General features: G+C 41.0%; 1 protein-coding gene across 1 annotated transcript in view; it reads left to right on the forward strand.

Moving 5' to 3' along the window:
* The first annotated feature begins 342 nt into the window (after positions 1-342).
* Positions 343-17,172, forward strand: part of LOC138968228 (progesterone-induced-blocking factor 1-like) — a 28,726-nt gene continuing 11,896 nt past the window's right edge. Inside the window, exons 1-9 of the mRNA XM_070340778.1 lie at positions 343-1,185; positions 7,102-7,221; positions 10,115-10,248; positions 10,648-10,756; positions 11,120-11,301; positions 12,178-12,303; positions 13,012-13,110; positions 13,481-13,646; positions 14,217-14,367. Of these exons, the coding sequence (XP_070196879.1) occupies positions 631-1,185; positions 7,102-7,221; positions 10,115-10,248; positions 10,648-10,756; positions 11,120-11,301; positions 12,178-12,303; positions 13,012-13,110; positions 13,481-13,646; positions 14,217-14,367 (1,642 nt within the window). The 5' untranslated portion in view covers positions 343-630. The remainder of the gene's footprint in view (positions 1,186-7,101; positions 7,222-10,114; positions 10,249-10,647; positions 10,757-11,119; positions 11,302-12,177; positions 12,304-13,011; positions 13,111-13,480; positions 13,647-14,216; positions 14,368-17,172) is intronic.

Below are 17,172 nucleotides of genomic sequence, written 5' to 3' on the forward strand. Positions count from 1 at the left end.
TAAACAGGTGCATGTGGCTTGTTTTGGGCCTGAAATCGTGAGAGCTGTGTCCCCTAAATGGAGAACAGTAACTTTGCTTCTAAAGTCTGCAAAATCGAGCAGATTGCAGAGAGAAAAATTCCACATTCACAATCACATTATACCAGAGTTTATCGTTTGAATCATACACTTGCATCTGTCACTTGAAAAGGATTAAATAAACTCATTCATATCCACCACAAACGTTTAGATGATTTTGCCATTCCGAGCAAGGATAAAAACTACCAAAAAATTCCATTCTCACATGGGAGGTGTGTGTGTACCCATAAATAATTATGGACATTTTAAGAAAAATTAATAGTTCTGTGCTGTGTGAAAGAATCTGCACATGGCTAATATCAAACCAAAAAGGAATTAAAGCGAGTAAAGGGCAATGGTTTTAATGTTCTTGCATTCTTTCTATTCAGAGGGAGAAGTTATTAAATCTTGTTAACAGCAGAACATAATGAGTACTCCCTGAAGGTACAAAAGAGTTCCCCACAACCAGTTACCCGGATGTACGCTTTCTGTGGTCGATTGTTTCAAACTCTCTCACTGTTATCCTGAAATTGGGAGTGTTTTCATGGTCTGGTGATAGACTTAGCCTCTACAATGGCTTCGAGAGACTTATCTAAGACGTTTGAGGACGTCGAATCAGACGATCCTAGCCTGGAGACGTCCGTTCCGACGGATTTAACGATGTCGCCGGACTACAGCGAAAGGGAGGGGGGTCGGAGCAAGAAACGACACATCACAAAACAGCTCATCGAACGAAAACAGCTCGTCCACGACATGCAGGTGCTCAAAATCGAACTCTCCCAGAAGAACATGACGATAGAAAGCCACAAAGTCGAGCATATACAGCGAGTGGAGGAGCTGGAGGAAAAACTCCACGATGTAACACACCAAAAGCAAATCCTGCAGGCGCGCTTGGAATCCGAGCTACAGATTCAACAAGACGAAGCAAAGAAGAGACAGCAGATGGTCAGCAAAGAGCTGGAGCTGGTCAGAACGAAGCAGCAACACTTGGAGGCAGCCAATGAAAGGTTGCGTGAAAAGGCTGGTGATGTCAGAAAAAGTTTGAGGGATCTGAGTCTGTCTGAGGAAAAGTACTATCAACTGAAAGGTTTGCAGGAGGAGGAGCTGTCTCTCAGAGATTATGTTGCTGTAAGTATGCTCTGCAGTGGCGTAAGGTTCAAATTAAAAGTCTAAAATTAACTCTGTTGCAGAAGCGAGACATGCCCCTTGCATATGAAATAAGGTTAAACTTAAAGGCTGCCCTTTTTGTAGCGTTCATTAATTAATTCCTATTGTTTACATGTGCCAATAATGTTATAAAATTGTACCTAAGGGGATATATATAATAACGATTAGCTGTAGCTTTCGAACACAGGAAAAATTATTTCAGTATTGCAAAGTGGTTTTGATAGTGTCGAATGTAAACAAAACAGTCTCAAAGTGAAAGTGGATGTTTCCCGGAAATTGCGAAGTTAACAAGAATACAGAAAAGCGCGCTTTCCTGCTTAGCACAATACGCTACCGCGCTAATCTGGCGTGTCAATGTCACTACGTTTTGCACGTGGAAGGTGAGCGATTTCCTTCTTGCGGGGATTGGCGACGCTGTACTGTCTGTGTTGACGGTCTAAAAATAGCCCAAGTCCTGGAGAACATAGCAATAAAGAATTAATTATTTCTCGTAATTGGTAAGGACTTCAAAGCTAAAACTTTGCAGGAAGCTTAATTTATACATCCCCGCAACGATGGGAAAAGCCCTGGAAGTAATTAAATAGGACAATGTCAGCCTTTAATTGAATGAATCAATTTAGTTTCTAAAACTAATTTATTTATCAATGGTAGCAGAAACAAGCAAGGCCACCGGCCAGCATTGGTCACTAAAAAAAACAATTCAGAGAAAAGTCGCCAAACTTGGTAGCAGGAACAAGCAAGGCCACCGGCCAACACTGCTATCATTGTCATATATATATATATGACTAAGTGCCAAAAGGTGCGCACGAAAAGCGGACAAAGGGGCTAAAAAATAAAAGTTGACAAACACGACTGATATTGTGATTTTTGTTAAGACAACAGATGCTGGAACCCAATTACGAAAAGAAAAGATAAATTTACCCAAATGATTTTACAAATAACGATAATTTTGTTCGTTATATCATTCAAAACGGCACTGAGTCATAGCATTAAGGTTATCTCGCACGTTTTTAAAGCTAGGGCTTTGAAACTTGGCACACAACCAAAGTATAATGACATCCAGGTATGGTGCACATCACATTAAACAACATTGAATTTCAAGGTCACAGCGAGGTTAAATTTCCTTTGCAAACTGGAAAATTGTCGTTGTCACGTCTTACATGTTTTAATACTAGATCAGTTAGACTTTACATACTTCACATACTTTCAGCATTTTTATAAAACCTCATTAAAAGTGACCTGCTGGTTAATCTTTGTCAAAGTTCAAGGTCACAGCGGGGTCACATCTGGTCTAAATGTGGAATATTTTCAATTTATTCAGCGCGTTTATAACACGAGCTTTGAAAATACACACAGTTCTAGTGTATAATGTTCACACACGATTAAAGTCTGGTTGAAAAAGTCAAGGTCACAGCAGGGTCGCGTTGAGGTCAAACATATACATTTTTCAATGAGGTTTTCTCATATGTTTTTGAAGCTAGGGCCTTGAAACTTGGCACACTACGCAAGTTAAATTAAACCTCATCAAATTCCAAGGTCACAGTAAGGTTAAAGATCCTTTAAGGATATTTTCTAAAAAAGGTGACCGCCTGGTTAATGTTTGTCAAATTTCAAGGTCACAGCAGTGCCATCTGGCTTAAACTTTGAAAAATTGTCAATTTCTTCAACTAGTTTTATAGTGTTTGAAGTCATTCACACATGATGAAAATCTGGTTGATAAAATCAAACGTCAAGGTCGCAGCGGGGTCGCATTGAAGTCAGACACATACAATTGTCATTTTCATGAACGCCTTTTAAGCAACACCTTTGAAACTTCACACATTCCAAAGTTTTGATGTTGTTTGGTTATAATCAAAGTGTGGTCAATTTCCATGATTGAGAGCATTCAGAGGGGTCAAGTTGAGGTCACACAAAAAGTGATAATCTTTATAAGACTCACATTTGCTGCTATTGCTCACTTGACATTGGTGAAAGTGCTTATTTTATAATTGTTGATCTTGATGTTTTGACCAATTAATATTACCAGGATCAACCATACCAGATTTCAAAGTCCAGAAGTTGTCAAACCTCAAACCTGTTGGAAGTTTCAAAGATTTAAGCATCAACAAATTTCTATTTGATTTGACCTTAAATAACAGATTTGACCTTAAATCTTAAAACAGATCAACCAGACTTTGGTTTTATATAAATTGAAGTTCAATACAATTTCCTTTTTTTTTACCCACACGAGACCCTGCTATGACCTTCACATTTCTCAAGGATCAACCTTGAATTCTCCATGTTGAACAATCATTAAGCAAAAGCGTTGTTTGAAGTTTGAAGGTTCTAGCTTCAAAAATCTCTGAAAAAATATGTTTCATCCGTTTTCTGAACCACATGTGACCCAGCCGTGACCTTGAAATCTGACAAGGGTCAACAAGACTTTTACCATACATGGGGGCGATTAAATCCCAAATGTGTGGGAAGTTTCAAGGTTTCAACTTAAAAAACGTCTGAGAAAAATATGTATACATTTTCCTTTTTGGACAATGTGTTGCACGCAAGACAACACGACAAACGCTCGTGTTATCATTCTTTTACTTTAAGGTCGACTTGCGTGCCCGCTCTTTCGCTAATCTCAATTAAAATTCATCTTGGAAGTTCGGTTTTATTACGCTTTTAATTAAGAAGATTAAACTAAGACAACAAATAGTTAGTTTTACCCATTAAACTCGATAAGGTAGTGACATTTTATGTTGAACGCAAGATGGTGTCGCACGCAAGATCTGAAAAGATGTTGACGACATAATTTCAACACTTGATGGCGCATTCGTGGTTCGTGATTTCTTCACAAATTTTGAACACAGAATGTGTCACGTGGTTCCGTAGATGAAGTAGATCTTTGTACATGTAAATTTTGTTTTTAAAAGAAAATAACCGTTAATTACCGAACATTTTGTCGCACGCAAGATATGACGAAATTTTCAAATCGTTTTCAAAAATGCTGTTCAAAAGTTCTGCAGTCTTTGCTGGATTACTTGAAAGACAGCAGTTTGATACACCGTTATCGCTTGACGTGTCGACATCAATTCCAGAGTTTTTGAAAAAGAAATTTAGTAAATATCTGCGATTGAAAAATGTATGCCGTGATGACGACACATCTTGCGTGCAACACCTTAAAATTCGGTTATCGAAAAAAAAAAAATTCTCTCGAGATTTAGATTTGACGTTTGGTCTCGTCTGTAAAGCGATGTTTCAGGCATTCAATCAAACTAAATGCAATTCATTTGTGCTTCTTGTTATTTTTCTGTGGCATATTCAAAACACGAGGTATCACGATGTCCGTTTTCAGATGGCCGGTTTTGGCGTTATTTTTGACTTTAAACAAAGATAACTTCAAAACCGTTCAAGTCAGACACACGAAATTATGTCCACTATCTCTTCGCACATTCATCCACACACACACCAATTTTCAGCAGACACACGTATTTAGAAACATTTTTATTGTAAAACAAAGTCGTCTTCTGTTCTGTGAGCACCTTTTGGCACTTAGTCATATATATATAATTGAATCATCTACAGGGATGTCGTTAGGCGTCGGACATCGGACAAAAAACGACGAAAATCCCCAAATGTCCGATTCACATTGCCGCATGTCGGTCAGATGTCCTAACCTTTAGCCTGAGCGTGGTCATTGTCCGATATGTACTCCATTCCTTCGGACAGCGCGATATTCGTTAATTTTCATTTCAAGATACAAATCTTCTAAAAGACCGAACGCTCTTGTGTTCTGCTGACACTGAAGTTGCCAGTGCCGCGTGCGGATATTTTCTTTTGTCGGGAATTCCCGAACCGTTTGCGGTATGCGCCGTTTGGGTATAACCGTCTCAGTGTAGCGCACTGATCTAAAAATAGTGGATTATTTTTAGATCAGTGCATGCTACAGGAGTACGGGAGACAACTCCAACTGACTAAATTTGTCGTCTGCTTTTGTTTTCAATACGAGACGAAGCACTGAATTATGCCCCCCAAAAAAAAATTCTGTTTCTGGTCACCCGACCGACCCTAAATTTCGGCGCCGACCCTAAACTTTTTTTTTACAAACTCAAATTTTTTTTTGGGGGGGGGGGGGGGGGGTGGTAAAGGACAGGGTGAGAAAATGAACAACAAAAACGTGTGAAAACGAAAGTCCGCTGACGATTTGTAAATGTGTTGAGTGTCTTGTCTCTATGTATAGTGAATCCAGTCTCTTTGCGCGATTTTTAAAGTTAGTTTTATTTGTCTACATTTGGGGTAAAAAAAAAAATTTTTTAAAAAAATCCCGACCTACCGACCCTATTTTTTGAGTCACTTGAGAAAAAGTGACTCTATGTAATCGGTCAGTGTTAGTCTGTCCGGCCGGCCGTCCGGCCGGCCGTCCGTAGACACCACCTTAACGTTGAACTTTTCTCGGAAACTATCAAAGCGATCGGGCTCATATTTTGTTTAGTCGTGACCTCCAATGACCTCTACACTTTAACGATGGTTTCGTTGACCTTTGACCTTTTTCAAGGTCACAGGTCAGCGTCAAAGGAAAAATTAGACATTTTATATCTTTGACAAAGTTCATCGGATGTGATTGAAACTTTGTAGGATTATTCTTTACATCAAAGTATTTACATCTGTAGCCTTTTACGAACGTTATCAGAAAAACAAGGGAGATAACTAGCCTTTTCTGTTCGGCAACACACAACTTAACGTTGGGCTTTTCTCGGAAACTATAAAAGTGACCGGGCTCAAATTTTATGTGAACGTGACTCATTGTGTTGTGAATAGCAATTTCTTCCTGTCCATCTGATGCCTCATATAATATTCAGAACTGCGAAAGTGACTCGATCGAGCGTTTGCTCTTCTTGTTTAGCCATGTTACCAGAAACAGACAATTTTTTTTTTTTTGCCTTATGCCGCTGAAAAAAACAACTAAAGCCTGCAAAAGATCAGCATTAGATCAAACCGATCATTTTGTTTTTCAACTTTTATCCAAATCATGCAGTTTGTAATCAAAGTAAGAGCTCTGAAGTTGTTCATGTTGGTTTCTTTTTTGTGGTTTCTTTGAAACTAAACAAATACAACATTATACGCACACTGTGTTGATGTATTTACTATATTATTATGTGTGTGTTCTACAGCGCGCACGCGTGGGTGGGTGTGTGGGGGCATGACTTTGGAACAATTCCATGGAATGTGTTATAAGCTGTTTGGCGCCAATTCATAATGTCCTATCATCACTTTATGAAAGCGGTCAAATGTCCTATTGATGCTGAAGAACTCAGGACATTTGTCCTATAGGAATAAATCTGTAGCAACATCCCTGCATCTATAGCAAACTGACATGGTTCTCTCAGTCTCAGAGCTGTGTGTCCTGTAAGTGTAATAACTTCTTTGAATATGAGACATTAATAATATGATTAAACTTACGATGTGAACTATCAACTAACGTTGACCAGTCTGAGTTTACTATAGTAGTGTATTGCTTAGAACTGTGAAATCCAAACAAATAAACTGCTGTCTGTGTTTGTGTGTGTTGAGGGGAGGGGGAGGAGTGTGTGCGAGCTTGTTTATGTCACTGCAGGCAATCTTTGAATCTGTACGATCATGTCAACGATATTGATCAACGATGGTACTACAGTGGAACCCCCCTTTTAGGACCCCCGTATTTAAGACATACTCTCTGTTATGGTTAAGACCCTGTTTTCTTAGACTTTTGATTCATTACTCTGTAAATTTACCCCCATTTTAATACTCCCTCCTTTTTAAGACCTGATTTTGTCAGATTTTTTTTGAGATCTTAAAATTGGGTTCCACTGTAGTTGTTTTCAGTCCAATACTGATCACGTTCATCTGTGTGTTGGAATCCAGATTTGCCTGTACGAAGCAGTGAAGCCTCTGCAGACGGAAGTGGAGCAGCTGAGAATGACGGGGCGGGCACAAGACGACCAGGTGTCTTCCACAGTGTCTGAACTGCAGCAGTTGAGGAAGGTGCGATTCAGATTATGCATTCTTTGTGGATAAAATCAGCTTGAAATAAACTTTTATTTTAACAAGCACTTTAAGACAATGGTTGATTGAGTTCTTCTGTCGGTGTCATGATCAGCACAGACACACGTGTACAGAACTAGAAGTGGATAAATGCTTTAGGTGCATTCCTGTATTAGAAAGAAAATATTGCTACATGTACAAGTAAAACTGAAAAGAGTGAGCACTAAAGTACTGGGTGTTTTATTGTGTCCCAAGTGAGGGAAGCAATAAGAATCAGATGACTGGGTGGCCGAGTGGTAACGCACTTGCGCTCGGAATCGAGAGGTTGCGTGTTCGACCCTGGGTCGGGCCGCTATTTTCTCCCCCCTTTCCTAACCTAGATGGTGGGTTCAAGTGCTAGTCTTTCGGATGAGACGAAAAACCGAGGTCCCTTCGTGTACACTATATTGGGGTGTGCACGTTAAAGATCCCACGATTGACAAAAGGGTCTTTCCTGGCAAAATTGTATAGGCATAGATAAAAATGTCCATCAAATACCCGTGTGACTTGGAATAAAGGCCGCGAAAGGTGAACATTCGCCTAACAGGCTTGAGGTTTGCTGGTCGATGTGAATGCGTGATATATTGTGTAAAAAATTCCATCTCACACGGCATAAAGCGCTTTGAACTTCGGATAAGGCGCTATATAAATAAAGAGAATTATTATTATTATTATGATTATCTTTATGTCTTGAAATGATGATAGGAACTTTCAACTTACTAAGTAACGTTATGAATCAATTAAGTTCAAATGTTCATATTTACTTCCAATAAGTTAATTTGTGAACTTTTGGGGACATAGGTTGTGAAATTTCCGGCCAATAAAAAGCCACATAGGCCTGAATAGGTGAAAAAACAAACTTTATTAGAAAAAAGAACTGACCTAACGACCTTTACTTTATGTCCTTGTCGATATTATCTGCAACAAACCTATTTGATACTGTGTGTGGATTTATAATAATAATAATAACTGGACATTTTTAAGTGCCTAACCTATGGCTCTAGGCCCTTTACAAAAGAACATATATAATTATATATTATACTAGAGGAATACCCGGCTTCGCCGGGGTGAATCGCGAGACAGAGACAGACAGCGTGGCGGTTCATCACAATCACCTCTGCAAGCGAAGTCCTGTCAAACGGGATTGAGAATTTTAGAGCTTATTTCTTAGCCCTATATTATCTGTTGTGGCTTCTCAAATGCCAGAACATACAGACAGACAAAAGCCGCTAGACCCCATCACAAACAGAACTCTACAATCAACAGGTTTTTTCCCACACACACACACACAAACACACACACAGAGAAGCCGTATATATATATATGTATATCTATATCTATAAATATATAGAGATAGGTGAGAGTGTATTTTTTGCGTGGCTATAAATTGATTCGACCTTTTCACTTTGACAGTAAGAACAACTTACGGGTGCAAGGGAAGCGTTCTGGACAGCGCAGTGACATTCTAAAAATAGTACCTCAGAAACGGGAATTTGGGGTGAACGGCGCGACAGAGACAGACAGCGTGGCGGTTCACCACAATCACCTTTGAAAGGCGAAGTCCTGTCAAACGGGATTGAGAATTTTTGAGCTTATTTCTTAGCCCTATATCATCTGCTGTGGCTTCTCACATGCCAGAACATACAGACAGACAAAAGCCGCTAGACCCCATCACAAACAGAACTCTATAATACATAGGTTTTTGCCCACACACACACACAAACACACACACACACAGAGAAGCCGTATATATATATGCATATCTGTATCTATAAATATATAGAGATAGGTGAGAGTGTATTTTTCGCGTGGCTATAAATTGATTCGACCTTTTCACTTTGACAGTAAGAACAACTTACGGGTGCAAGGGAAGCGTTGTGGACAGCGCAGTGGACAGCGCAGTGACATTCTAAAAATAATAGTAACTTACAACTGAACGGGAAAGCCACACGAAGGAAGGGAGATAAACGCCAAACACTGGAGAAGATAAGGAAGAGTTACTTATAATGGTGAAATGAACACAAAAACGAAAATGAGTTCAGCGCTGCGCGCTGAGAGCACGTGTTGAAATATCTCATCGATGATATTGTGTCCGGGGTGTAGCTGAATACGGTGTCCAAATTTGAAAAAGATCCACCGAGAACTTTGGCGTTGTGATGTGGTGTAGCGGCTATGGTGTGTCGGTATGGGGGCCCGGGTAAGCTGAGGTGGAACCAAAATAGCTGAGGTGGAACCAAAATCGGTTCCGCGCTGCGCGCTGAGAGCACGTGTTGAAATATCGACCAGGTTGTGTCGTGTCCCGGGTCTACTTGAATATGCCCACCAAATTTGAAGCAGATCCATCGAGAACTTTGGCCGTGCATCGCGCACAGACACACAGACACACAGATACACAGACAGACACACAGACACTAGTCGTATATATATATAGATATATACAGAATAGAACAATTAAAAGTACAACCTACATAAAACAAATTAATCATGCAGACACAATTCACCACATGTACTGTTCACACAATAATCATATATGCAATACACACTATAGATATACAAACATACACAACTAACACTCTCAACAATCATAACAACTTTATGGAAGAGGAGTATGTGCAGAAATGGAATGAAGAAGACATTAGGCCAGGTTGGTGTAATATTCTGTGAAAAAGAAAGTTTTCAACTGTTGTTTAAAAGAGCTGAGAGAGGTGCAGTGTCTGACAGAGGAGGGAAGCGAGTTCCAGAGTGGTGGTGCACCACAACAGAAGCTTCTTGCTCCGTGCTGCTTCCTGTTGAAGCGCTCAACTTTCAGTAGCCTGGTGTCCTTATAAAATGCAATGTGTGATGTTGGTTGCAGAGACTTGAAGAAGAGCACCAAGCCCATGCCGAGCTGAGAGTGCAGTACCAGAAAATGACCATGGAGTTCGCTGAGACAAAGACCAGAGTCAAAACCGATGACTACAAAGTGGAGAACTACGATAAAGTCAAATAGTCAGTGATTCTTTATTAGTACCGCATTTTATGAGAGGGAGGTGGGGTGGGGGGATGACAGAGAGAAAGAAAGTGAGAGAGTTTACGAATTATGGCACAGTCATCAACAGTGGGTTTGTTTGCTATGGATATCCTGGGGGATGCAGTTTTGTTGTTTTCATGAGTTTTTTTGTTATTTGAATTCTCTATGCTTGTGTGTGTGTGTGGGTTTTTTCCGCTCCATTTTACAGAGAAAGCACATACAGTTCTTGAGACTTAACAACATCTCATGGAGTTACCCCTCCCCCTGTCCTCGCTATTTTTGTTGAGACACTGCCGTTACTAGGCTGGGCACAGTCATGCGGCTTGGGAATAATTTCAGGTTCAGGTTCTTCAATGATCATATTTTTCTTGTTGCAGTGAGCGTGACAACTATGAACATGACCAGATGGATGCTCACAGACAGCTGGTAGTGCTGGAGGGAGCTCACTCCAATCTGCAGAAAGAACGCGACGATTTGGCCAAAGAGGTGAGATGCACAAGTTTGTGTTCAAAGACAGAATGAGTGTAAATATGTCTGAGAATTATTTCAAATCGCTGCAAAATTGACAGTCAATTAAAATTCTAACATTTCTTTGTTAATATTCCTTCCCATAAATGAAGGTGTAAGTCCATGACAGTTTGCGTAAATGAAGTTGGCGGGTCTGCTTTAAACTTCTTCTTTTTTTTTTAAATTGTTTTAATGTTTTGCATATTCTGTGTAATTGAGTAACTCAGTGAGCAAGGGCTGGCCAACTCTTTGCGTCTAACAGTTGTTGGTTCTGTAAGAGTTTGGTGAACCACCTTCCAATAATCTTGTGTACCATTTTTCAATTTTTTTTCTCCATTGAAGCTGTCAGCAGCCAAGCAGTCTCTGACACTACTGAAACAAGACAAAGACTACCTGAGTCGTCAGTTGTCAGACGGATCCAATCGCTCAACCTTCGCTGAGGAAAAGATTCAGCAGTTGTCACGGCAACTGGAAGATGCCAAGCAGGCCAGGGAGGAGATGTATGAGAAATATGTTGCGTCCAGGTGAGAGGATTTCTTCTCTGCAAATATTGTAGTGTTGGTTTATAAGCTAGTGTAAGGTTAACATGGCATATGCATTATATACACCACTATTTTAGGTGATGACTTTGACTTGTTGTTGTTGTTGTTAATGTTAGCCATATGTATGCAAGGAGTGTATGGATGTATGAGTGTTTCCACACCAGGACAAATTCCAATGGCTGTTAAATGTTATGCTTATGGTGAAATAGATTCTTGTTCTTGTTCTTGCAAATTAAATTTTTCTTCTGGGTGGGCGTAGGAATGTAATTGCATATTTTTAAAGTCTGTGTGCATGGGAGTGTGTGGAACAATAAGAGAAAGGCTGAGCAAGCAGCTCTGGCACAGCCTGAGCATTGATTGCGATGACTATCTGACATTGACTCACTTCATTATTTATCCATGTCTTGCATTGCAGTACAAGTATTCATCTTAGGGACCAGTGCAAATGTGTGTGTGTGTGTGTGTGATAAAGAGAGAGAGAGAAGGGGTGAATTAGCACCAAAGATTGAGCACTGATTACAGCAAATATCTGACAATACCCGATTTCATTATTTACCCATGTCTTGCATTGCATTGCTCATCACAGGGTGCAGTATAAGTGTGTGTATGTGAGGTGTAGAGCGAGTGAACAAGCACCAAAGCCAACTGATAACCTAGCTAGCTCTCATCCAGTTCATTATTTATCCATGTCTTGTAGTGAATCAGAAATGTACTGATAACGATGAATGTCCAACTCTCCCCAAGTTCATTATTTATCCATGTCTTGTAGTGAATCAGAAATGTACTGATAACGATGAATACCTAACTCTCTCCAAGTTGATTATCTGTCCCTGAGTTACGATGCATTATTGACTGCAGGGACCAGTACAAGTCGGAGTACGAGAACAAACTGAGAGAGGAGCTGGAACAGATCCGGATCAGGACCAACGCTGAGATCGACCGCCTCCGTACCTCCACCAAGGAGATGTACGAGAGAGAAAACAGGTCAGTGCGCTCTTCAGCTGTCTTGTTTGGTCCTCTGATTTTGTTTCCCAGTCCTTTCTTGTCAGGTTTTGCAAGTTTGTTTTTCTTTGTGTTTAGGTTTGGTTGTAGATATTGTTTTTTGTTTGTTTTTGTTTTTGTGTGCATTTTTTGGATGATTTATGTGTGACTGAAGATATGTTCCAAAGGGGTCTTGAGTATTTTGATTATTCTGCATATTTATACATCACTTCACACTGCAATGCATACAGTCATTTGACTTTATTGTGAGATGAAATACTGTGTACAGGGATGTTGCTGGGATTTATTCTGCCTGAAATGACCATAAACATTTTCACAACATCTCCAATTTTAATGCAATCCTTGACATCACCATTTCTCAATGTTAAAAATTTTGCACATCCGCTTGAGTCACGCTTTTTCAGTTAGTGTGTGTGTGTGTGTGTGTGGGTGTGTGTGTGTGTGTGTGTGTGTGTGTGTGTGTGTGTGTGTGTGTGTTGTACATCGCCTTAGCTTTTGTGAGAAAAGGTGATCAATGAGCGTTCAATGTTATTATTATTGTTATTATTGTTTGCTAAGGGCTGACACCAAATGACGCGTATTGATAGATGTCTCGTGTTGTTGTATGCATGGGCAACGTACTGACAGTTGAATGTGTTTTTTGCATTATTGTATGATGGGCAATGTACTGACAGTTGACTGTTTTTGCAGAAATCTTCGAGAAGCGCGAGACATGGCAGTGGCCGAGCGAGAGAGAATTCAGGTGGCAGAGAGAGATGCAAGTGCCAAATATGAACAGCTCCTCAACCAGTAAGTTTGAATCAATTCTTGTTGATTTTTTGTAATGCTATTTAGAAAAGCTGTATCATGGTTATGGTAAAAGTTTAGTGCTTGCTCCTAAGTTGTATTGCAAAATTTCTCAGTTTTCCCGGAACCGAATGTTTCAAGCCTTGAATGTACAAGATTTTGGCTGTTCCAGTGTCGCTTGTGTGAGTGGTGGTGGAGGTATTGCTGCTTCTTTTCATACATGTGGTGAGAAATTAGGGGAGAGGGGGGTGTTTTTATGTGTGTTTTCTTTTGGTTGTTGATGTGTTTTTTGTGTGTTTGTTTTTTCTTATTCAAACAAGTGTTTACGATGTGATGTATACCCTTTTTTCCAACTTCTTCCTTGCTCCACCAGATACCGAGAACTTCAGTCCAAGTCAGAGAGCCGAGTGTCGGATGTGCGCAATGATCTGAAGGTCAAGGCCTTTGAAGCAGAGCGATCACAGATGGTGTACGAAGAGACGCTGAAGAACCTGAAAGACAGTGAAATTGAAGTGGAGAAGCTGCAGAAAAAGGCTGAGGTCAGTTTCTCTTTGTTTCTATTACTGGTGGTGGTGGCAGAATTTTGGGTTTTGCTTTAAACAGGGCTATGTTTAAAAAAAAAGATATCCTTGTTTACAAACCAAAAAAATTGATGGGCGCAATGGCCTAATTGATAAGACGCCGGCCTCCCAAGCAAAAGGTCGTGGGTTTGAATCCGGCTGCATCTGGTTGGTTAAGGGTGGAGATTTTTCCGATCTCCCAGGTCGACTTATGTGTAGACCTGCCAGTGCCTTATCCCCCTTTGTGTGTATACGCAAGTACAAGACTAAGTTCGCCCAGAAAAGATCCTGAAATCCATGTCAGAGTTTGGTGGGTTACAGAAACCATGGTTCTGTTTAAAAACAGTCGTACACGTAATAGCCGTGGTAGTTTCAGTCCATGAACGAAGAAGAAATGTTCCAGTAGATTACCATTCCTGTTTTTGATGCAAAGTGTTGTTGTTGGAGTAGATGTTGACCAAGGAGTACTACGCGCTGCAGACAGCCATGGAGAAGTAACCTACAGGGCGATATAACATCTTATCCTTGTTGTTGTTGGTGTTGGTGTAGATGTTGACCAAGGAGTACTACGCGCTGCAGACAGCCATGGAGAAGCGGGTGGTGGAGATGGAGACGCAGCTGTCGGAGAAGAACACCAAGCTGGACACCTATGAGCGCCTGGAGAAAGAAATGGACGACGTCATTCTGCAGGCCGCTGAGGGTTGGTTCACAGTGGTCTAGTAGCAGAGAAAGAAAGAGATGGGAATTGAAGGACTGTGTCAGATGCAAGGGTTTTGTATTAAGTGGTGGATGCGCATTGGGATCCAAGATAGAAAGCGGAGGAGTCATGGTCATGTATAAATGGACAGACGCTGCTTTGTGCTGCTTATCCTTATCTGGGTAGCCGAGTGGTAACGCACTTGCGCTCGGAAGCGAGAGGTTGCGAGTTCGACCCTGGGTCAGGTCGTTAGCAATTTTCTCCCCCCTTTCCTGACCTAGGTGGTGGTTTCAAGTGCTAGTCTTTCGGATGAGACGAAAAACCGAGGTCCCTTCATGTACACTACATTGGGGTGTGCATGTTAAAGATCCCACGATTGACAAAGGGGTCTTTCCTGGCAAAATTGTATAGGCATAGATAAAAATGTCCACCAAAATACCCGTGTGACTTGGAATAATAGGCCGTGAAAAGTAGGATATGCACCGAAATGGCTGCGATCTGCTGGCCGATGTGAATGCGTGATGTATTGTGTAAAAAAAATCCATCTCACACGGCGTGCGCGATATAAATTGCATAAAATAAAAAAAATAAAAAATAAAAATAAATCCCTGCGCTTAGAACTGTACCCACGGAATACGCGCGATATAAGCCTCATATTGATTGATTGATTGATTGATTGATTGATTGATTGATTGATCTGGGGGTGGGTGAGGGTTGTCAAGAAAACAAAGAAACACACAGCTGATATGTAACAAAAGAGAAAAGGTACAGGGCATGTCCAAAAAATTAGCTCTCTCAACGCTTGAAATTAAAACACAAATTTCTTTATTTTGGTACGCTGGCTTTGTTGTAGAATGTTCATACAGCAGTCCCTCTCATGAACGGACACCCTTGGGCCATAGCAAAACTGTCCGTACATTGCAGGTGTCCGGTCACGGGAGGGGTGACCACACCACCCCCTCCCCCATACACTGACTCACACAGAGACACACAAACAACAGGATTGAGTCTATGCTAATCACTTCTTGTGGCTACTAAACAATAAACTCCTAATACTTCTTTAAACGTTCTGTAAAAATGATTTGTATGAAAAGTGTTGAAAAGAAGAGATAAAATAAATCCTCAAGGCAGTGAACACACTCACCATGCACTGACATACGAAAGCAGCCACACAAACACAGCACAGAGGAGCGTGTGCAGATGCTTTGCAAGAATAAGCTTGAAACCCAGTTTGAATAAATAGCAGCAGATAGAGCTGCATGTCATAATCATGTAATTTATTTTCATCTTGTCTGGCTTTATTGACTGCATGCCGATCATGTGGCATGGCAGTGACTTTTCACTCTTCAGTCGGAAATACACTGTACATAACACAGCTCCCACTCTCCCTCACTGATGCCTACCCCAAGCCGTGACAACTGATGCTTGGAAATTGTGTGGAAGAGTACACCTCTCTATTTCTCTCCAATGCTCTTCCTGCTGACATGCAGTGACACCGGACACCCCACAGAGTTTAGCCAGCTACCCCTCCACCCCCCCCCCCCCCCCCCCCCGCATCCCTCTCTCTCTCACTCCCTCCAGCCATGTACTGTTGGGCTGTGGCCAGAGAGGTCAGCTCCAACTGTTCACTCAGAGCAAAACCAGTTGACTGTGTCGTAACTTTTGACACAGCAAGACAACTGAAGGGTTCACAGATTAGGCAACCGACTCACTGGTCAAGGCTGAGGGGAAACAAGAGTATCTTGTCAATGAAAGAGGTTACACACAGACACACGATGCTGAGAACTGTGGCCGGTTTTTCACTCTCTTTCGCTCAGGACCTTCATCGACTGTGGTTTCTGTTGTTTACGTCCAACAGACAAGAATAAAGAGCACAGTGCTGTTTCATGTTGGCATCTTCGCATGTACTCCACTCCTGACCAAAACTACCCCCCCCCCCCCCTCCTGATGGGTACAGGTGCACTCAAGTTACCAGTGAGTCACGCCATTGCGGCTGTGATCTTTGCACCAAGAGCCGGACTGCTCTGTTATCGATTTTGTTGTGGTGAAAATTTGACGATGGTCTGTCCGTACATTGGAGGTATGACCTGCTGTTGGGACCGAAAATGAGTGTCCGTGTCCACGTTTTGCAGGTGTCCGTTTAAGGGGGGGCAAATATAGAAGGAAAATACTCCGTGCCGAGCAAATGTGTCCGTACATGTCAGGTGTCCGCTCACGCCGGGGGCCGTACATTGCAGGGACTGCTGTATGTTCATAATCAATATTTTATTTTCCTCACTGAGTTATGTCCCTTGTTTAGCAGTCATATTGTTTAAGAGGATTTCACTGTGCATGAAGTGACGTTTTTGGTCACTTTTTTTAGATTCGGGTTCAGTACAATCCAATTTTTTTTGTAATTTCAGTAATCATCATATCACATGAGACTGACATTGATGTATACTGTGATATAAGTCGGCAGTTGTTGAAACTCTTTGTAGCCAAAATATTAAAGAATGCAACTCACCCCCCTAAATGGCCTCGTCCGTGACATTTTGGATACAAAAATTCATGTACTGATTGCATTTCGTTTTATACAGAAATTTTACTTGAGATTATCTTCAAGCTTTTCGAAAGGCACTATTTGTCGCTTTTATTTAATTTGCCAGACATACAGTTGCTGACTTAATTGTGTCACGGACGAGGCACTTTTTGATGTGTTATAGCGGTATTTGCCTTCCTTTTGTCTCCCTGTCTTTGCGCGTGCTTCATCAGAAATCAGTCAGCTGATTAATTTAGACCTATATGATGCGTTAGTCTAGACAATAATAT

This window comes from Littorina saxatilis, linkage group LG6 (genome assembly GCF_037325665.1).
Source record: "Littorina saxatilis isolate snail1 linkage group LG6, US_GU_Lsax_2.0, whole genome shotgun sequence".
Lineage (NCBI taxonomy): Eukaryota > Metazoa > Mollusca > Gastropoda > Littorinimorpha > Littorinidae > Littorina > Littorina saxatilis.